The sequence below is a fragment of the Gossypium arboreum genome, chromosome 9 (genome assembly GCF_025698485.1).
Source record: "Gossypium arboreum isolate Shixiya-1 chromosome 9, ASM2569848v2, whole genome shotgun sequence".
Classification (NCBI taxonomy): domain Eukaryota; kingdom Viridiplantae; phylum Streptophyta; class Magnoliopsida; order Malvales; family Malvaceae; genus Gossypium; species Gossypium arboreum.
The window spans coordinates 84,448,732-84,472,160 of NC_069078.1; the positions used below are offsets into that span (position 1 = coordinate 84,448,732).

Sequence of the window (23,429 nt, forward strand, 5' to 3'; positions counted from 1 at the left end):
TTAGAAACCTTATCGGAGCTCCAAAATAAACCCGACCACCACGATGAAAATCTCGAAGATAAAAAATGAAAAATCAAAGGATGGAATCTTAAGGAACCACTAGCAATTGGCAATATTGTGGCTATCGCATCAAAAGAAAGAAGGAAAGAGGAAGAGGAAACAAAACGTGAATGGAAAAAAAAATAGGTTGGGCAGCAAGGATGGAAGAGAGGAAAAAAAACAATGTGAAACTGTTGAGGAATTTTTGGGAAACAAAAATAACATAAAATAAAATAAAATAAAATATTTTGTTATTTATATATATTTTAAAAGAAGAAAAATCTTTCGAAACTACCCACAACCCGAACTCTAAGTTGACATCTTACCACCGAACCAAAGAAGCTCATTTTATTAACAGTTGAGCGAAAATAATATTTAAGTTAGAAGTCCAAAGATAAGGGTTGAAACAAAATTAGCAAAATTAATAAACAAATGATTCAAATCTAGAACCTCACACACACTAACACAACACTTAACCACTAAACTAAATTATTTCACTTGATAAAATTTTCACAATCTTAACTTAAAATCGGAACGTGATCAATCTCGATTTCACTAATCCAATTTATTCTAACTCGATTTTCGAGATGTGATACAACTTTTACGTTCTTCAATTATATTATTTTTAATATTTTTACAACAATGTTATTTATAACTTTTGAATTTTATAATTAAATCATTCATAAATTTTATAACTTATGTTATTTACAATTTTAATATTTTCACATTCTCAATATTTGAACATCGCTTTTAATATTAAAAATTAGATAGGACACACCATTAATTAGTTTACAAAATCAAACTAAAATCACCTTTAATTTTTTTTCATTTTTTTATTTTACTGACAGGTATTTTAATCCCTTTATTTTATAATATCATGAATTAATTTAAGTACTTTATTCTAATTATTGATCTATTTAATAATATAAAAATTAATTTAATACATTTGTATATAATACAAATATCTCTTAAATACTTTCAACAATGTAGGGCATGCTACGAGCCGTATTCGAATTAATCACTAATTTACTCTCATTAATCACTAAACCCTCGCATAGGTGCAGTCTAATTGCTAAAGTGTCACATATCTTAGACCACACATCCATCTTAATGTTTTTCATAAATTTTTTGTTCTTTTCTGGCTTTTTTTCTTATAGAAATAAACCTTAAATGTGGGTTATATTTTGAAAAATTGTGTATGGTAATTATTAAAAAGTAAATTATTCATTAATTCAATTATTGTAAAATCTTGAATTAATTTTATTAGGGATAAATATAAAAATATTTTAATCGATATGTAATTTGATACATGAACTTTGATTTTGTGTAATTATACACATTAAACTTTGTTTTTGGTTTAAATGTGTATATAAAATTTTGATTTTGATTCAATTATACATATTTAAAGAAATAAATATATAAATTTATTTTTATATTAGATAATTTTAATTATTTGTGTTTGAAATATATAAATATAAAATAGTGTTATATCGCCAATGATGTTAGATATTTGTGAATATTGAATCAAATCAGGATGTCATGTATAAAATTACACAAAATTAAAACAATATATAACATGGCACATTAAACCAAAATTTATATATAATTTTAATATTTATCCCATTTTGAATGAAAAATACATATAATTTTGTATTAAAAGATCAATATAATTATTTTAACACTTGATTTTTGAGTTTAATAAAAAATAGTTAAATTTTAAAGATGATTGAGAGCAACTTTATACTATAAATTTGATCTCCTGTATACAAAGAAACTCAAAGGCAAATACTAGGGGGGAAATATAGAGAATTAAAGAAATGGTATTAGTTTTCTTGTGGTTGATTGTTGCAGTAATTGTGGGAACATTTGTTCTTTCATTTGGATTCCTTAAGAAACCAACTGGGCGGGACAGGAACCTGCAAAATCTTATTCTTCAAACTCAAAGGTAAAATGTATATTACTTATTCTAAAATATTGGAATTTTTTTTAATACAAGTGGGATTAAAATTAAATTGTATATTTTTATTATTATAAAAATATAATTGTATCATTTTAATAATCTAAATTTTTATCATTTTTTAAAGAATTAAATTAAATACGGAACAACAGCTTAACTCTCTCTCTCCCGGTGGTATGGGGTGGCCATTGATCGGGAACATGTGGTCTTTTGTAAGAGCTTACAAATCCCAAAATCCAGAATCCTTTATCGACAATTTGAAACGAAGGTTTAAGTCTCTACCATAATCAGGCTTCTTAATATTTTTTAAAAAATCTAACATGGAAGCAATCCAGGTACGGTGAAACAGGGATTTATAAGACCAATTTGTTTCGGAACCCAAGCATCATAGTTTGTAGTCCGGAGCTATGTAGGAAGGTGTTGACAGATGATGAGCAATTTCAACTTGGTTACCCTCTTTCAAGTCTAGTTCTGGATGGAATGCCATCGGATTACATATCGGGTTCAGGTCACAAGCGATTTCACAGGCTAACAACGAGCAGTCTCACTCGAAACGAACCGCTCTCATTGCATATAGGGAGTGTTGAAGAAATTGTTACCAATGCATTGGAAGAATGTAGTAAGATGAAGGAACCAATCCTTTTCTTCCATGAGATGAATAAGATTGCTTTCAAAGTCATAATGACCATGTTCCTTGGCTATGCAACTGACGATACTGTTATCGCATCAATGGAGAAGTCTTATACAGATTTATTCTCTGGATTATTTTGCACTCCTATTAACATCCCTGGTTTTGCATACCATAAAGCAGTCAAGGCAAGGAAGAAGCTGGTGAAAGAGATTCAAGGCGTATTGGGTGAAAAGAGAGAGAGGAAACGTAATGACCCAAACTCAAAGATCGGCCTAATTGATGTTATTAGGGAAGCTGAAGATTCGAAAGGAGAAAAATTGGATGAAGAATATATTATTATTATATTAGTGATGTTCTTGATTGCGGGTCGTGAAACTTCGGGACGTGCAGCTACATGGGCCACCATGTATCTCCATCATCATCCCCATGTGTTGCAAAAGGCCAAGGTGAATCGGGGTTTTAGTTTTTTTAGTGAAATAAACCCATGTTTTCAACTTTATATGGATTTTAAATTTCACATGTTCCAGGAAGAGCAAGAGAAAATCATGAAAAGAAGGCCTTCTTCCCAGAAAGGTTTAACCCTCTCCGAAATCAAACAAATGAAATATCTATCTAAGGTTAAGGTTTATATATTCATCAATTCTTCCCACTTGCAAATATGAAATCAATGTTATATAACATTTTAGGTGATTGACGAAACATTACGAAGACGGACCAATGTTTTTGCACTATTTCGAGAGGCAAAAAATGATACTCATCTAAATGGTTAGTTTCCCTATCATTAACTCTTATTTTATATAAAAAAAAAAAAAAGCCCTGTTATCAGGTTTAATTGTTTACCCATTTTTTTTTGTTGCCTCACAATATTTTTAAAAGAGTTGCTTTTAATATGTTTTTAAAGGGTACTTCATACCAAAAGGTTGGAAAGTATTGGTTTGGCAAAATGCAGTTCATATGGACCCTGAAATTTATCCCAACCCAAAAGAATTCCTTCCTTCAAGATGGGATGTAAGTAAAATGCAGATTTTTCATTAACCATTGTTCAATAAATTTAAATTACACGAGAATACACAAAACAATAGCTTCTTCTTTTTTTAATCTGGTTTTTAAATGTTTACAGGGTTTTAAACCCAAGGTAGGAGCTTTTCTACCGTTTGGAGCAGGAAGTAGTACTTGTCCTGGAGCTGATCTAGCCAAACTTGTGATCTCCATTTTCCTTCATTGTTTCATCCTTAACTATAAGTGGGTTTACTTAAAAAAATTTCTTATCAAATTATGCTTTTCATCTCTATACTGTATTCAATTTGGAAATTTAGTTTTTAATTTAGTACTTCAGTGTTATAATCAAAATTGATAGCATAGTAGGAGGAAAAAATATCTCATAACATAAAATCCAATTGCATGCACCGTTTCCTCTATATGAAACTAGACTCATTACGCTTTAATCTCACTTTTTTCCAGCCCTTAACTCAATTTCCACAATTTATGGTGAATTTTCAAAGTCAAACTATCGCTACTTACCAAAAACTGCTTTTAGTACAAATATTGTTAACTAGTTCATAACATCTTTACTTCAATTCATTCAAACTCTATACATGCCATATAAATCTTTAAACATAAAACAAAACTACCGAATTGATCTGAATAGTGTGCCCTGTTGTGTTGATCCGATCTACCCACTTCACTTCAAGTCAATCTACATAAAAATATTAAACACACACAAGTAAGCTTATTGAAGCTTAATAAGCTCATAGGCATATAAACACAAATCATATCAAATATCGTACACAATCATATATCTATTAGTTTAACTATTTCATCCTCCAAATCACAATTTCATTAATAACTCATTGGAATAATTTCCATATGGCTACTCACAATTTAACTCCCTTAGGCCCATTTCTCATTTACTTCATTGTCAAATTAGGGAACAATAAGGGAATTGAGTGCTTCATTATCACATTGCCATAGTAAACTATGGACTTTCACATTGTTACGCATCACACACCGAAGCCATAGCCTTGCCATGGTCTTACACGGTTCACATATCATACCGAAGCCATATCCTGACATGGTCTTATACTAATCACATTATCACATTATATCGATGCCATAGCCCAAATATGGTCTTATACTGAGTCACATTATCACATTGCACCGATGCCATAGCCCAGCTATGGTCTTAAACTCGCACACTTATCACATATTTTTCGTCAATTCATCGTGGTCACGTAATAGAAGCACTCAAATCCATTGTTCCTACTAATTTGTACTTTTAGTTACACATTATTCATTAGTTAATGCAAATTGATAGTATTCATCAACAATAAAATACTTTAACAATCATAAGATTTTCATATCAAAACATTGAACTTTGCCATATGAACTTACTCTGGACTAATTTGAAAAAGTCGTAGAAATTGTGGACTATTCTTGAATTTTCTCCTTTCCACGATTCGATTCGCTTTCTTGATCTATAATTATAAAATCATTCCTTCATTAGCATCCATTTCAATTCTATTTCACTTCACAATTTATGCTGTTCAAATTTCGAAATTGTACTTTTACCCCAAAATTTACAATTTTCACAATTTAGTCCCTCGCTCAATTCACCCATCAATTGAACTAATTTTTCTCAATTAACACTTTATTTTATCATTATAAACTATTTCAAAACCTTTTATATTCTTAATTTCAACAGAAACCTTCAATTCACAACTTTTTCACAATTAGGTCCTAAATATCATTTCCTATCAAAATCACTTAATAAAACCACCTTAATATGAAATTAGAACTTAAATTTCATAATAATTCATCATAAAATTCCTTATCCATCCAGGGTAACTTCCAATTTCACCCATAAAATCAAAAACTAATGAATTCTACAAGTGGACCTAATTGTAAAAGTCATAAAACATAAAATTATCAAGAAAAGTAAGAATTAAACTCACATGATGTAAAAATATGAAAACCAGATTTCTCCAGACCTTCTATGGCGTTTTGGCTGAGAAAATATGAAGAAATGTCTAGATTTTTCAATTACATCATTATTTAACTATTAACTTTTATGCTATTTCCAATTTTGCCCCTTGTTCACATTGTTTTCTTGCTTATTTCATACCCAAACCGTCCAGCCATTAACCTTTGGGTCTAATTGCTCTTTAAATCCATCTTTTTAAATACTTAAGCTATTTACTCACAATTTAACAAATTTTGCGCTATTTTCAATTTAGTCCTTTTTAATTAATTAGCCATCCAAACGTTAAAATTTTCTAACGAAACTTTAATACTAACTCAATGACACTCCATAAATATTTATAAAAATATTTATAGCTCGATTTTCAACTTTGAGGTCTCGATACCTCATTTTTGACCCGCTTGACCTAATAAATTCTTTTAATTCACTAATTTCACCATTTCACAAATTCTTCTAAATTCTTACTTGACTCATAAATATTAAATTACTATCTTTTTCAATCTTATTTTTCAATTTAGTGATCTCAAATCACTATTTCCGACACCACCGAAAATTAGGTAGTTATAACTCTCCCCTTTAAAAATTTCGTCCTCGAAATTTGTTACACAAAATGATTTGGATACTGTGATCTCATTGACTCCTCTGTTTCCCAGGTTGCCTCCTCCAATCCATGTCGATGCCATAACACTTTTACTAACGGTACTCGTTTATTCCGTAGTTCTTTAACTTCTCGAGCTAATATTTTCACTGGTTCCTCCGAATAAGTCATATCTGATTGTAGCTCTATCTCAGTATGAGGAATCACATGTGAAGGGTCTGATCTATATCGTCTCAACATAGATACATGAAATACATTATGGATCTTCTCAAGTTCTGGAGGCAAGGCCAATCTATAAGCTACCGGACCGATCCTCTCAATGATTTCGTATGGTCTGATAAATCGTGGACTAAGCTTTCCTTTTCTACCAAACCGTAAAACTTTTTTCCACGGAGAAACTTTCAAGAACACACGATCACCCACATTGAACTCTATATCTCTTCTTTTCAAATCTGCATACGACTTTTGAAGATCAGAAGCAACTTTCAAACTTTCCCGAATAATCTGAACTTTCTCTTCAATTTCCCGAATTAAATCCACTCCGACTAATTTCGATTCACTTAATTCTGACCAATACAACGGGGTTCTGCACTTCCTTCCATACAGAGCTTCAAACGGTGCCATTTTGATACTAGCTTGATAACTGTTATTATAAGCAAATTCAAATAAAGGTAAGTACCTTTCCCACCACCATCGAACTCGAGTATACAACACCTTAACATATCTTCCAAAATCAATCACTCGCTCGATTGTCCATCTGTCTGAGGGTGAAAAGCTGTACTAAATTTTAACTTAGTACCTAAAGCTTCCTGTAGTTTATTCCAAAATCTCGAAGTAAACCTCGGATCTCGATCAGAAATAATTGATGTCGGCACCCCATGTAATCTCACAATTTCGACACATATAATTCCGCTAACTTATCAAGTGAAAAATGCTCGACCGGAATAAAATGCACCGATTTAGTGAATCATCTACTATCACCCAAATCGAATCTTTTTCTTCTGAGTCACCGGCAATCCAGATACAAAATCCATCGTCACATGTCCCCACTTCCATTCGGAATCATTACGAGTTGTAACAAACCCGCAGCACTTTATGTTCAACTTTTACCGCTGATGATTAAACATTTTGCCACAAATTCACAAATTTCCGCTTCATACCGTGCCACCAATACATTTTTTTCAAATCATAATACATCTTCGTACTACCCGAATGAATCGAGTACATACTACTATGAGCCTCTGATAAGATATCCTTCTTCAATTCTAGATTATTCGGGACACAAATTCTATTACGATGGTATAACATACCACTATTATCAATAGAGTAATCTAAGTTCAAATTATCCCGAACCATTTGTCGTTTCAACACCAACTTCGGATCTTCATCTTGCAATTCCCGAATTCGTTGAAAGAATACTGGTTTTGTCTTTAATTCAGCTAATATAGAACCATTTTCATTAACAGACAAATGAGCATTTAACGCTCAAGAGCAAATAATGATAATTTCCGACTAAGTGCATCTCGCCACTACATTTGCCTTACCGGATGATAATCAATGATAAGATCGTAATCTTTCAACAGCTCTAACCATCGCCTCTGCCTCAAATTCAGCTCTTTCTGCGACATTAAATATTTCAAACTTTTATGGTCTCAGATACACATAACATTTCTCTCCATATAGGTAGTGTCTCCAAATTTTTAAAGCAAATACTATGGCAGCTAATTCAAGATCATGTGTAGGGTAGTTCCTCTCATATGGTTTCAACTGTTGAGAAGCATATGCTACAACTTTTCCTGACTGCATCAATACACAACCTAAACCATTCAGAGATGCATCACTATATACTACATATGGCACACCTGATTCAGGCTGAGTTAACACCGGAGCCTCTGTCAACATTTTCTTTAATTGATCAAAACTTTGTTGGCACTCATCAAACCATACAAACTCAACATTCTTCTGTAATAATTTAGTTATCGGTGAAGCAATCAGTGAAAAATCTTTCACAAATCGACGATAGTAACCACTAATCCAAGGAAACTTCGACTTCCGTAACATTCTTTGGAGTTTTCCAATTAATCACCACGACACCTTACTCGGATCTACCCAGATACCATCAACTCGACACAATGTGACCCAAGAATCCCACTTCATGAAGCCAAAATTCACATTTACTAAATTTTGCATATAACTGTTTTCCTTAATATCTCGTAGTACAATTCTCAAGTCTTGAGCATGCTCGGATTCGTCTTTGAATAGATCAAGATATCGTCAATCAACACAACCACAAATCTATCCGTAAGACTGGAAAATTCGATTCATTAAATCCATAAAAGCAGCAGGAGCATTTGTCAAACCGAATGGCATAACTAAGAACTCATAATGACCATACCGAGTTCTAAAAGTCGCTTTCGACATCACATTCCTTTACCTTTAATCGATAATACCCAGATCCGAGATCTATTTTTGAAAACATCTGTAGCATCCTTAAGTCGATCGAATAAATCATCAATACGAGGCAAAGGATATTTATTTTAATTGTTACCTTATTCACCGCTCGTAATCTATGCACAACCTCAATGAACCATCCTTCTTTTCACAAATAAGACAGTGCACCTCATGGTGACATACTCGGTCTGATAAACCCTTTGTCTAACAGTTCTTGCAACTGCGCTTTTAACTCTCTTAATTCTGCTGGAGCCATTCTATACGGTGTCACTGATATGGGAGCTATTCCTGGAAGCACATCTATCACGAACTCAACTTCTCTATCGGGTGGTAAACCTGGTAATTCTTCAGGAAATACATCCATGAATTCATTTACAACAGATAGTTGCTCTAACTTTGATTTAGAACTTCGAGTATCAAGAATATAGGCTAAATAAGCCTCATTTCCTTTACGCAACAATTTCTGAGCAAACATAAAGGAAATCATTCTAACCATGTCATCCAAATTCCCAGACTCAACCAAAACAATATCTCCTGTTTGACATTTCAAGCTAATTCCTTTTTCTCGACAATTCACTACCGCGTCATGTTTCATTAACCAATCCATGCCCAAGATAATATCAAATTCACGAAAGGGTAGCAGCATCAAATCAGCGGGGAAATCACAGCCTTAACTTTCAAAGGGATGTTATGACATATTAAATTAACTACCACACTTTGACCTAACGGATTTGTAACTTGGACATCATAATCAGTAGGCTCAACAAATAAGTTCTTTTCAGATGCGAACATAGTGCAAATTTATGAATGAGTAGATCCGTGGTCTATTAAAGCATACACAGAACATCATAAAGATAGAAAGTGCCAGAATTACATCCGAGTCGTTGCTTCTTCTCTCGCCGAATGGCATAAGTACGAGCAGAGCCCTAACTTCGATCGGCTAGCAAGATCTTTCATACTCGAACGAGTAGCCCTCAGAAGTAATCGCTTCCCGACTAGAGCGCCTTCCTTTTGAGGAAAAATTTTCTGCTTTCTCCTTCTGCTCCACTTCTTCTACTTGTAATTGGGGACAATCACGAATAAAGTGATCGGTGGCCCCACATTTATAACAAGCCCTAACTTACTTCTACATTCACCGGAGTGACTTCTTCCACAATGTTGACACTTAGGCCTTTGGGTATTTTGTACACTACCCACACTAACAAAGAGGTCCGTCGGATGCTTTGTAATCGATTGTCTTGGCCTACTTTTTCCTCGATCTTTCCAGACTAAAGTGGCTCGATCAATTCCTCTTTAGATTTCTTCACCGGTAAAGCGAAAATGACTTAGATGCACTTCTTTTGAAAGATTCTTTACTTCTTCTATCTCGTTGCATCTTTTATTATATACTTCTTCAAGCTTCGAGCACGATCCGATAGAACAACAAATTCTCGATCTCAATGCCCTTATCATCATTTTAATCTCATCATTAAACCCTTCTTCAAATCGATACACATTTCTTCTTCTGGGTACTATATCTCGAGCATATTTGCTCGATAAACAAATTCTCTTTCATATTCAGCCACCGACTTGTTTCCTATCGCAAGTCGAGAAATTCTCTTTTCTTCTTATCCGGATATCTTCTACCGACATATTTCTTCTTAAATTCATTTTGAAAAATTCCCAAGTGATCTTCTCAAATTTAAGATAATAGCTTCTATTGTTTCCCACCGCTTATAAGCTTCTTCTTTCAATAATGACACGGCACATATTAAGTAATCATCTGGTGAGCACGCCATTTGCTTAAAACCCTCATTATACTTTGTAACCAATATTCACTTTAATAGGGTCATCATCCGTTCTTCCCGAAATTCTTCAAATTTCCATGTTTTCTCGAGCTTTTCAAATGGAGAACGTTTGCGATTCAGTTGTCGAAGGAGGTGGAGGAGCAACCGGGGGTACTACAGATGTTGAGATAGGGGGAGGAGGTTGTGTAGTCTGATTTCTTTCTCGCACATTCTCATTATACCACCGATTCATGAATCCATAAATCATATTTTTGAGTTCTTGTTCTCGCATCAATGAAATCGAGCTTCACTACTTGTTCTTTGTTCGAGGTTTGTACTCGCTATTAACTTCTTCTTGCTCAGTTTGTTCGGTCTATCGACATCTTTTCAAATCGAAGATAATCTATAATAAAACAAGGATTAGATCGGATCATACACAAGACACTATCACAGATTTATATGGCATGTAATTCTAGACACTTTTCACATCATACATATTCGAGAATCGCTAAACCAAGCTCGATACCAATAAATGTAACGCCCTTACCCGAGACCGCTTCGGAGTCGAGCACAAGGCACTACTAAACTTATTTGAGCACTTAACCAAATTTAGATAATTTATATCATACTTTTCGATAAGCTGTCCAACTGCGTCATAGTTGCTAAATAATTCATATCTCGAGTTATAAAACTCAAACCCAAATCCGTAAATTTTCCCGAATTTATACTCATATATATACTTACCAATTTTTTTTTATAATTTTTGGTTGGTCCAATTAGTACAGTTTATTAGTTAAATCCTCCCCTGTTTCAGGGTTTGGCTACTTTGACCCCTGTGCACTACGAACCAAATTTCTCTCTGTTCAAAATTCAAATAACCATGCCGTTTGTTTCTCTTAAAAATATACCCAATGAGGAATCCATACATATACAGTATGACTCATAATTATTTTTTTGAAATTTTTAATGATTTTCTAAAATCAGAACAGGGGAACTCAAAGTCATTCAGACTCTGTCTCACCACAATTTAAATATGTCATAACATAAAATCCAATTGCATGCACCGTTTCCTCTATATGAAACTAGACTCATTAGGCTTTAATCTAATTTTTTTTCCAGCCCTTAACTCAATTTCCACAATTTATGGTGAATTTTCAAAGTCAAACTACTGCTACTTACCAAAAACTGTTTTAGTACAAATATTGTTAATTAGTTCATAATATCTTTACTTCAATTCATTCAAACTCTATACATGCCATATAAATCTTTAAACATAAAATAAAAACTACCAGAATTGATCCGAATAGTGTGCCCTGTTGTGTTGATCCGATCTACCCACTTCACTTCAAGTCAATCTACATAAAAATATTAAACACACACAAGTAAGCTTATTGAAGCTTAGTAAGCTCATAGGCATATAAACACAAATCATATCAAATATCGTACACAATCATATATCTATTAGTTTAACTATTTCATCCTCCAAATCACAATTTCATTAATAACTCATTGGAATAATTTCCATATGGCTACTCACAATTTAACTCCCTTAGGCCCATTTCTCATTTACTTCATTGTCAAATTAGGGAACAATAAGGAATTGAGTGCTTCATTATCACATTGCCATAGTAAACTATGGACTTTCACATTGTTACGCATCACACACGAAGCCATAGCCTTGCCATGGTCTTACACGGTTCACATATCATACCGAAGCCATATCCTGCATATGGTCTTATACACAATCACATTATCACATTATACCGATGCCAGAGCCCAACTATGGTCTTATACGGAGTCACATTATCACATTGCACCGATGCCATAGCCCAGCTATGGTCTTAAACGGGCACACTTATCACATATTTTTCGTCAATTCATCAGGGTCATAGAATAGAAGCACTCAAATCCATTGTTCCTACTAATTTGTACTTTTAGTTACACATTATTCATTAGTTAATGCAAATTGATAGTATTCATCAACAATAAAATACTTTAACAATCATAAGATTTTCATATCAAAACATTGAACTTTGCCATATGAACTTACCTGGACTAATTTGCAAAAGTCGAGAAATTGTGGACTATTCTTGAATTTTCTCCTTTCCACGATTCGATTCGCTTTCTTGATCTATAATTATAAAATCATTCCTTCATTAGCATCCATTTCAATTCTATTTCACTTCACAATTTATGCTGTTCAAATTTCGAAATTGTACTTTTACCCCAAAATTTATAGTTTTCACAATTTAGTCCTCGCTCAATTCACCCATCAATTGAACTAATTTTTCTCAATTAACACTTTATTTTATCATTATAAACTATTTCAAAACCTTTTATATTCTTAATTTCAACAGAAACCTTCAATTCACAACTTTTTCACAATTAGGTCCTAAATATCATTTCCTATCAAAGTCACTTAATAAAACCACCTTAATATGAAATTAGAACTTAAATTTCATAATAATTCATCATAAAATTCCTTATCCATCCAGGGTAACTTCCAATTTCACCCATAAAATCAAAAACTAATGAATTCTACAAGTGGACCTAATTGTAAAAGTCATAAAACATAAAAATTATCAAGAAAAGTAAGAATTAAACTCACATGATGTAAAAATATGAAAACCAGATTTCTCCAGACCTTCTATGGCGTTTTGGCTGAGAAAATATGAAGAAATGTCTAGATTTTTCAATTACATCATTATTTAACTATTAACTTTTATGCTATTTCCAATTTTGCCCTTGTTCACATTGTTTTCTTGCTTATTTCATACCCAAACCGTCCAGCCATTAACCTTTGGGTCTAATTGCTCTTTAAATCCATCTTTTAAATACTTAAGCTATTTACTCACAATTTAACAAATTTTGCGCTATTTTCAATTTAGTCCTTTTAATTAATTAGTCATCCAAACGTTAAAATTTTCTAACTAAACTTTAATACTAACTCAATGACACTCCATAAATATTTATAAAAATATTTATAGCTTGATTTTCAACTTTGAGGTCTCAATACCTCATTTTTGACCCGTTTGACCTAATAAATTCTTTTAATTCACTAATTTCACCATTTCACAAATTCTTCTAAATTCTTACTTGACTCATAAATATTAAATTACTATCTTGTTCAATCTTATTTGTCGAATTTAGTGATCTCAAATCACCATTTCCGACACCACTGAAAATTAGGCCGTTACATTATATGACTAAATTTAGTGACCATTTGTTAATATTATTAAATTGCAATATTATTTTATGAATGGTAATTAATATTTATGTATGTTAATTGTTGAAAATAAGTAAATTATGTACAAAAGTTATGAAATTAAACTGAGAATTTTAGAGGAACGAAATGTAGGAAATGAGTACAATCTTTCAGTGAAAAAGATGAATTGACGGTAAATTACCCAAGTAAACCGAGATTCAGCATTTGTTGTGAATTCTCGTGTTTGCTTTCCGCTTAGCTCTTACGAGCTTCCGTTAACTCATATGAGTTTCGATTAACCTTTTGGGGTTTCATTCACTCTGGTGAGCTTGATTAGCCTTCTAAGCTTCCATTTAGCACTTGTGTGCTTGGTTAGCCTCCAAGCCTTCCGTTTAGCACTTGTGTGCTTCGGTTAGCCTCCGGGCTTCCGTTTAGCACTTATGTGCTTCAGCTAAACTTCGGGCTTCCGTTTAGCACTTATGTGCTTCAGCTAAACTTCGGGCTTCAGATCACGAAGGACTCAATTCCGTAAGACGTTCTCTAATTTGACAAAGATTGGTAAGTGAGATATGAAATTAGTATTGGTAGACTTATGGTTATTATTGATATTGATCTGAAATAAGTGTACCCATTGATTTTTAAATGATTCAAGGGGTAAAGTTCTGATATGAAATAATATGAGTTTGAAATGAATTATTACCGGTATATACGTGAAATATATGGAAATAATGGTATGTGAAATATTAATATAATGAAATGAATGATAAATGTTTATAAAGAAACAACAAAAGAATGATATGTATCATGATATGTAAAAACGTAATTATCTTTAATATGTTGTTACAAGGGAAATTATGTATGTTGAGACGAGCAATAAACTCGAGTGTGATATGATGAGAAAATAAGTTTATCTATGTTGAATTTATGTGAATATGTTCAAGTATGCTAACAAGTGTTGCTGTTGATGCTTAGACAAGTGCCAAGCTATTGGTTAAATGGTAAAATGTTTATTTTTGTATGATGTGTTGAAAGGGCAAGCGCTCAAATGAAAATGTACTTATGCTCATGAGAGAGTGGCAAGTTTTAAGTTATGCAATATCTTATGAAATGACTTATCATGTGATTAATTGAAAAGAGTTATGTCCAAACGCACTAGCTTGTGGGTATGATGGCATGGTTTGCTTATAACTGGTGTGTTATACATAAAGAATGAGTGTGGAAAGTAAAGAAATACATATGAAAAATAAAGGAACTCGGAAAAGTTAAAATTTTATTAAGCTAGAGATGATATGTATAAATAATGCTGTGGATTTATTTATTTTGTGAATTGATGAATATAACTTCCTGAATATTGTGTGAACCACACGACCTAGCCACACAGCCTGTGACCCCTTACAGTATTGAAAATTTTTTTTTTAAATATTTTCGAAAAAAAATTCTGAGTTCTCGGTTAAATCCCGATATATATATTTTGGGCTTCGATGGCTCACATAAGAGACACTATGATTAAATTTGATTGATTTTAGGTATGAATGTTATGTGAAGCGAAATTTCTGTTAAATGATCTGTAAATTTTGGTAATACTCCAAATCCCTATTCCAGCGACGGATACGGGTTAAGGGTATTACAAATCGTGCCCTACTGTGTTGGGTTTCGATTTTCTCGTTGGACTAAATAGTTGGGCATCCTTTTGCGGTTTTCAGCGTATAAATTTTTGGAAGTCAAAATTTATCATATTTTCGAGGGCATAAAGGATCATGTCCTATCGTGCTAGATATGGTGCTATATTCCTCTTAAGCAAGAGAATTTTGACGACCAACTCGGGTTGTTCAAATGTTATCAATAGAGAACCACATTTCAAAAATATTTTTAAATCTTAGACATAAGGACAGTATTTAATCGATTTGGTACCAATTTCGGGCGTAGTGAGGGTGCTAATCCTTCCTCATGCGTAACCGACTCCCGAACCCGTTTCCTCAAAAGTTCGTAGACCAAATCGTTGTTTTAGTAAACCAAAAATGTTTTATTAAAATAACCAAATTCTTAGGTGATCCGATCACACCGAAACAAAAAGATCGGTAGCGACTCTATTTCTGTTTTTCAAAAAGTCGATTCCTTATTTTTTTATTAATTTAAAATTTTAAAAAGGATAGTTTCGACAATTATTATTATGGTTTTTGTTTTATTACTATTTTCGCTGCTATCATTATTGTTCTTCTTCTTATTATTCATTGTTATTACTTTACCTATCGTTACTATTATTATTATCATTATTACTATCTTTATTATTTTTATTTTTGCTATCGCCATTATATTACTATTATTATTGTATACATATATTTTTATCTTTATTAACATATTGTGATTTTAATTTCATATTTCTCATTAACATATATCATATAGTATTTAATTTAAACCGTTTTATATGTAATTCATTTTAAAATTTTCATATATTATTTTAAAGTTTCTTTTATTATTTATTCTAAGTTTTTATACATTATTCATTTGAAACACTCTTTTATATTCTTCATTTATAATTGTTTCATTTGTTATTTATTTTAAACCGTTTTATTCACTTTAAAATTTTTCATATATTTTTTGTTTCATTCTTTTGTGATTATTAATGTTGATCTCTTAAATTAGTGTATTATGTGAACATATCTATTATGTACTTTAGAAATTATTTGTTAATGTATTCATGTTGTTGACATTCATTGACCTAGCATTTAATTCATGTATTATTATTTTATGTTCTATATTCCCTTTTGTTTCATTTCGTTTAAATTACATCGTATATTAAAACTCAAATGCATGTATTTAATATAGATCGTTTTATCTTATTCTAAACTAAAAAATATACATTGCTAGATGTTGCACTTTTTATTATTCAAAAAAAGAAATTTTAAGTAAGGCAATATTCTGTATTTGAAAATTCGAGAGATCGTGTCCTAACGTACTGGCTTTCGATTTTTCTCGTTTGATCCAAATGATTGAATAACCTTTTAAAATTAAAACATGTGAGTCTTGAAAATCAAAAGACCAACTTATTCTCGAGGGTCTGAAATGTTGTGTCCTAACGTACTGGATGTGACATTTTATTACTTCGGGACAAGAAGGTCTTTAGAATCCATTTCGATTTACTCAAGCAAATTCTTCAGATAGATCAACATAAAAAGGGATCGATTCTAAATTCTTTTGAGTTTTAAATTTCGACAGAAGACATTAATTAATCAATTAGGTACCAATTTTGGGCGTTACGAGGTCGCTAATCCTTCCTCGCACGCATAATCGACTCGAACCCGCTTTTCTCAAATTTCGTAGACCAAAATCGTTGTTTTAGTAAATCAAAATGTTTATTAAAATGACTAAATTTCTAGGTGATCCGATCACACCTAAACAAAAAAATTTGGTGGCGACTCCCAATTTTCGTTTTCTTTTCAAAATATAAGGTCGATCCCCGTTTTAAAAAAAAATAGTTTCGACAGTTATCATAATGTCTACTATACATAAATTTAGACTTTCATTCATAAATTTTAATTTTATATAAATATATTTTCCTACCAATATATACCATTGGTTAGTACAATTAATCAACGCTCTTAACTACTTCGATTAAAATGTTTACGTGAATATTTTTTTTGAAAACACAAAATCTAACTCATGTTGAAGTATATTTTGTGTGCTAAACTGGTGTTTTGAAAAAAAAATCAGGTTAACATCTTAATCGAAATAGTGACTAATGTATAAGTATTTGGATTTCCTAACTTGAGAGTGAAGAATGGAGTAGGGGAATAACGCAGGTATAAGCCATATCCCGCATCTCCAAGCCACCTTCGCAATTACCCCGTTAGCACGAATAGCTTGTCCATGAATACCCACAGCTAGCACACCGGAAGACAAATTGGAATTAGACACATTATTGCGCAATAAGTATAACTTCCAAACTTTTGATATTGCTTTACTCCGTAAGCTTGACCGCATAAGGTTTCCATGGCACCAGCAAATCCCGACTTCAATTCTCAGCAGATAAATAACGGTGTTGATTAGCATTAGATCCGCCTTACTACTTTTTCAAACCAATGTTTTAGGAATTGAATCAATGGTTTAAATAGTTTTTTTAAAATTGAACTAATGATCAAATTAGTTAGACTATGATTCTGAATTTAACCCCTTCAATATAAATTAATTATTAAAATATTTAAAATTTATAAAATTATTTTAACAGTTGATTCAAATAGTTTTTTTTTTAGTTTAACTCAACTATTTCATACTATATTGCAAGTAATTAATTTTTTTTTGAACGGACGGTCGAACTATCATCTCTTCCCATTGTTTGAAAAGATTTGGGTTATACTTACTTGAACATTAAGGACCAAAGTCCAATTCAGACCTTTAAAATATCTTAAAATAATCGAATTAAATGTTTAAAATATTAATATTGTATTAATCAAATATTTTTGTTAGTTTAGACGTCACTTTATACACATTTGAATATTACATGAAGTATTTTTAAAACATATCTGTTTTAAATTTGAAATATGTATCCGACGGAGGACATGATCAATACAATAAACATTGAAACAACAATTAAAATATTTTAATATATATTATTATTTAATGTAACGTTAATATAGTCTTTTAATAATTTTTAATAATATTTTAATATAAACTCAGTTTTTAGAGCATATCGAATCAAAATTAAAAAAATTGATTTAAACATCTTATATGTATCTGACCCAAACTCAACCCAACCCAATCCAACCATGAGAATTTTTAATGTGATCAGAGCTAATCTTATTGCACATCGAAAAGGACCATTAGAATTTTTAAGTGATAATTAACCTTTCACTAGAAAATTTAATGAATGATAAAATGTGAACAAAGTTAGAGGCGTGACGACTTAAGTCTCTCCTCCGGGAATATGGGATGGCCATTGATTGGGAATACGTGGTCTTTCATAAGAGCTTACAAATCCCAAAACCCAGAATCTTTCATTAACAAATTGAAGAAAAGGTCTCTTGCCAACTCTGCTTTAATTTAATCCCAAACTAAAACCTTCTTTAAAGGAAAAAGAACAAACATGGAAGCAAATTCAGGTACGGTAAAACAGGGATTTACAAGACCCATTTGTTTGGGAAGGCAAGCATCATAGTTTGCAGTGCGGAGTTATGTAAGAAAGTGTTGACAGATGACAACAATTTTCAATGGGGTTACCCTGTTTCAAATCTGATTCAGGGTGATGTGCCATTCGATTACTTGACTAGTCACAAGCGATTTCACAGGCTAATGACCACGGTTCTCAATCAACACCAACCACCTTCATCGCAATTAGGGACCATTGAGAAAATCGTTATCAACACACTGGAAGAATGGAGTAAGATGAAGGAAGCGATCCTTTTCGTTCCTGAGGTGAATAAGTTTGTGTTCAAACTCATTATAGCCATCTTTCTTGGCTCTGGAACTGACGATACTCAAATTGCATCCATGGAGGAGTATTATAGAAAAGTATACTATGGATTACATACCACTCCCATAAACATCCCTGGTTTTGCATATCATAGAGCAGTCAAGATTCGAGGTGTATTGGGTGAAAGGAGAAAGAGGAGATGTAATGACCCCAACCCAAACACAGGCATTGTAGCGACGTAAAAATTTTGCTTTCGGTCGCTAATTGTGGCGATTTACTGAAAATTTAAAAACTGAAGTTTGATTTTAAAATAAAGAGGGGAGTCGCCACCGATCCTTTTTAAAGGTGTGATCGGACACCTAATAAATTTATTTTTAAAACAAAAAGGAGGCTGAGTTTAGGTCTACGTCAAAATCTAGAGAAAAAGTAGGGTTCGGGAGTCGGTTACGCGCGAGGAAGGTATTAGCACCCTCGCGACGCCCAAAATTGATATCTTATAAACATGTGTTGTCTTGATTTCCAAAAATACAAATTCAATGTAACGTTTAATCGTGATCCGACCAAAACACGAGAACTTTTAATTTTTATACTTTTGAGAAGGACATACCATCTTAACACGAGTCACTTGATATTCACCCAACATAGCGATGAAATAGATGACATAGTGTTTATATCGGTACGTTGCCTTGCGTATTGAAATAAATAAAAACACGAATAAACATTTTAAAATAATGAACAACGAGGTAATATATAAAAATGGGCGGGAAACGAACGATAATAGTTGGGAATACATCAAGGCACATAATACATACGGCAATCATATTAAAGGCAATGACCATACACACAATATTAAATGTAACAATAGTATCAAATACGAGATATAAAACAATAAATATATATAATAATGATAATGATATTAACAATATGTATGCCAAAATATATATACATATATAAATGGTAATAGTGTCGAATATACAATACATAATATTTGAAATATTTGAAATATATACATGATGTAAAAAAAAATCTTGAAAGATATATGTACATGGTATAATTGTCAAAACATACATATACATATTAGAGATAATGTTATAAAACAATTATTAATTATATTGCATAAACATATATATATTAAAGATATATATATATATATATATAAAATTATTTACAATTTATACATATATTAAAATGATGATAAAACTATTAATAAATACGTACATGCGCATCTATATAAAAATATTAATTGAAAATACTAGCATTAATAACATTAATAATAAATATAATGATAAAATATATATACATGTATTAAAATAATGATAATATTAAAAGGATAATTATTATTAATAATGTTAGGTAAAAGTATACATATACGTATGTTAGGGATGTCAATTGTAGCCAAAACTAATACTAAAATAGTAAAATTAATAATATAATATAATGCAAAATAAAGGTAAAGGAATAATAATAATAGTAATAGAAAATATTGATTCTTGAATAACAATGATATAAGTTAATGACAATAATAAAAAGGGTAGGAAATAATAGTATGATAAAAATAACAAAAATAATAGCAGCGGAAATAATAACAGTAGTAATAGCATAAAGATTAGTAAGAATAGAAGATATAAAGATAATAATAACATGGAAAATAAAGGTGATAATGATATAGTAGTAGTAATAGTAATAAAAAATAATAGAATAATGATAATAATAGCAAAACTATCTAATTTATCAGTAAAAGAGCTAAATAATGAAAAAAAGATTGAATTGAATTCGAAACAGAAAATCTGGGGTAGATTTGAAAATTAATAAATGAGAAAAGGACTAAATTGAACGTCCAGGCAATGAAGAGGAACCAAAGCAGATAATAAACCCCCCTTTTAAATCGCATAGTATCAAGCAGGACTCAATTGGAATCTAAACGCAAGTTCGGGACAAATTTAAAACTTTAAAAAACTTAATTGTAAGATAATGAAAAAGCAGGAGGACTGCGCAAGCAAATACCCCAAATAGCAGAAACACGCGGATCTTAATGTTCGCGGATCGGGTCCTCGGGTTTGGGCGTGAAACGACGCCGTTTAAGCATATATGAATAACGACCAAAATGGTGTCGTTTTATACACTTATTTAAATAAAAAATTTTCTTAAAAATCATTTCTACTGATCTCTTTCAAAAAAATCCAAAGTTTCCCTTTTTATTTCTCTGCTAGGGCTTTGAGAGCCCAAGGTTGTCGTCATGGGTCATGGTGTCTCATTGTCGGCGACATCGCACAAGAATGATGATCTGAGGTAAGAAAATTTTCTTTTTTCTCTTTTTTTCTTTTACGTTTTTTAAGAAATATTCCTATTCCTTTTTTATACTATATGTTTATATATAGATGAATATAGAAAGAGTAGATTCGACTGAGATACAGAAACAAAAAAAAAACAATAGTCACCTTAGGCCATCAATTTCGACTTTCTGATGTTCTTGTGTTTTAACTAGCCACTGTTCTTTTATTTTTGCTTTTGTTGAAATTGATACATTTTTTAAAGCATCGAATACCCACCCTTTTACAATTCTGATTCAGGTTTTATGACCCTCTTTCAATCATTCTTTATTGTATCTGTCTCTTCTTGCAGGTATTGGGTCGGTGGAGCAGAGAGTGGGTGAACGGTGGGTGGGGCTGACAGAGGTGATGGTACAGAAGCGGCGGCAAAGGGGGGGAAAGCTAGGGTTTGTGATAGCTTTTTCTTTTGCATTTGGTTTAGGGTTTGGGCCATTCGGGTTTTGATGTAAATTAGGCTTTGGGTAGTTAAGATTTTGGGTTATTGGTTGGGTCTTGGGTCTGAAATGGGATTTGGGTGTGGGTCTTGGTTTATTGGGTAGGTTTGTTGATCTGTTTTGGCGTTTAATTTAGAGTTAACGGGCCAGTGGGTTTAATTGGGTTAAGTGTACAGTTGTAAAGCTGGGCCCGGGCAATTTGAGCTTCTACAGCTGCCCCTCTTTGCTCATTGTCGTGCAACGGGAATAGAGCAAAGACTTTCAAGGAAGACCAAATTTGCCCGGTCTTGCTGGGTCTTGACTTGCTTTGGAGTTCCTTTCTTCCAAGTAGTCTCGTTCTAATCCGCCATATCTTGTAGCTTTAGTTCAATCCACTGCAAATTTGGAGATATGTCTTGTAGCTTCAATCTACTCTAATGTAGCTTCAAGGATATGAGATTTGTGGCTTCGATCTGCTTCACTGTAACTTCAGAAAGATGAGACCTACAGCTTCAATCTGCTATTCTATCACTTCAGTGAGATGAGGTTTGTGGTCTTCTCTTCTATAACTTTAGAAAGGCAAGATCTGATATCCTCGATCAGCTTAACTGCATCTTTAAGGAGTCGAAACTTGCAACTTTGACCTGCTTCACTGCAACCTCAGGGAGGCCAAATCTGGTGTCTTCAATCAGCTCCAATCTTTATTCTTTACTCAGCATGTGATCCTAAGCTCAACTCATTTCTCGCAACATGAACTGACTCTTTTAAAACTAAACATTAAAAACAGAAATTGAAAGGCTCAACTCACCTCTCGCAATATGAGTTGATTTTTTTTTTGAAAAACAGAAATTAAAAGGCTCAACTCACCTCTCGCAATATGAGTTGATTTTTTTTGAAAAATAGAAATTAAAAAGCTCAACTCACCTCTCGCAATATGAGTTGGTTTTTTTTTTGAAAAACAGAAATTAAAAGGCTCAACTCACCTCTCGCAATATGAGTTGATTTTTTTGAAAGACAGAAATTAAAAAGCTCAACTCACCTCTGGAAATATGAGTTGATTTTTTTGAAAAATAGAAATTAAAAAGCTCAACTCACCTCTGGCAATATGAGTTGATTTTTTTGAAAAACAGAAATTAAAAGGCTCAACTCACCTCTCGCAATATGAGTTGGTTTTTGAAAAACTTAACTTGAAAAGCATATTTTGAAAATACCTCGACATGTGACCCGAGGCTCAACTCACCTCTCGCAATATGAGTTGATTTTTGAAAAATAGAAATTAAAAGGCTCAACTCACCTCTCGCAATATGAGTTGGTTTTTGAAAAACAGAAATTAAAAGGCTTAACTCACCTCTCGTAAAAACAGAAATTAAAAGGCTCAACTCACCTCTCGCAATATGAGTTGATTTTGAAAAATAGAAATTAAAAGGCTCAGCTCACCTCTCGTAATATGAGTTGATTTTTTTGAAAAACAGAAATTAAAAAGCTCAACTCACCTCTGGCAATATGAGTTGATTTTTTTGAAAAACAGAAATTAAAAGGCTCAACTCACCTCTCGTAATATGAGTTGATTTTTGAAAAACAAAAAAAAAGGCTCAACTCACCTCTCGCAATATGAGTTGATTTTTGAAAAGTAGAAATTAAAAACAGAATTTGAA

The 23,429-nt window shown here is 32.2% G+C and overlaps 2 protein-coding genes across 2 annotated transcripts; both read left to right on the forward strand.

Annotated features, from left to right (window-relative positions):
* The first annotated feature begins 1,856 nt into the window (after positions 1-1,856).
* On the forward strand, positions 1,857-3,981 carry LOC128280485 (beta-amyrin 11-oxidase-like). Its single transcript, XM_053018647.1, has 6 exons — positions 1,857-1,984; positions 2,332-3,073; positions 3,155-3,244; positions 3,314-3,392; positions 3,529-3,635; positions 3,748-3,981. The coding sequence occupies exons 1-6, from the start codon at positions 1,857-1,859 to the stop codon at positions 3,979-3,981; spliced, it is 1,380 nt and encodes a 459-aa protein (XP_052874607.1).
* A 14,564-nt stretch (positions 3,982-18,545) lies between these two features.
* Positions 18,546-19,273, forward strand: LOC108454977 (beta-amyrin 11-oxidase-like). Its single transcript, XM_053018648.1, has 2 exons — positions 18,546-18,637; positions 18,721-19,273. Exons 1-2 carry the CDS (start codon positions 18,546-18,548, stop codon positions 19,271-19,273), a joined length of 645 nt encoding a protein of 214 aa, XP_052874608.1.
* Positions 19,274-23,429: the final 4,156 nt, after the last annotated feature.

Excerpts from the sequence above, each read along its gene's own strand:
- LOC128280485 (XM_053018647.1), top strand. The coding sequence starts at position 1,857 with ATGGTATTAGTTTTCTTGTGGTTGATTGTTGCAGTAATTGTGGGAACA. Across the intron at positions 3,245-3,313 it reads AAATGAAATATCTATCTAAG|GTGATTGACGAAACATTACG; the intron begins GTTAAGGTTTAT and ends ATAACATTTTAG. Across the intron at positions 3,636-3,747 it reads TCCTTCCTTCAAGATGGGAT|GGTTTTAAACCCAAGGTAGG; the intron begins GTAAGTAAAATG and ends AAATGTTTACAG.
- LOC108454977 (XM_053018648.1), top strand. The coding sequence starts at position 18,546 with ATGGGATGGCCATTGATTGGGAATACGTGGTCTTTCATAAGAGCTTAC. Across the intron at positions 18,638-18,720 it reads ATTAACAAATTGAAGAAAAG|GTACGGTAAAACAGGGATTT; the intron begins GTCTCTTGCCAA and ends AAGCAAATTCAG.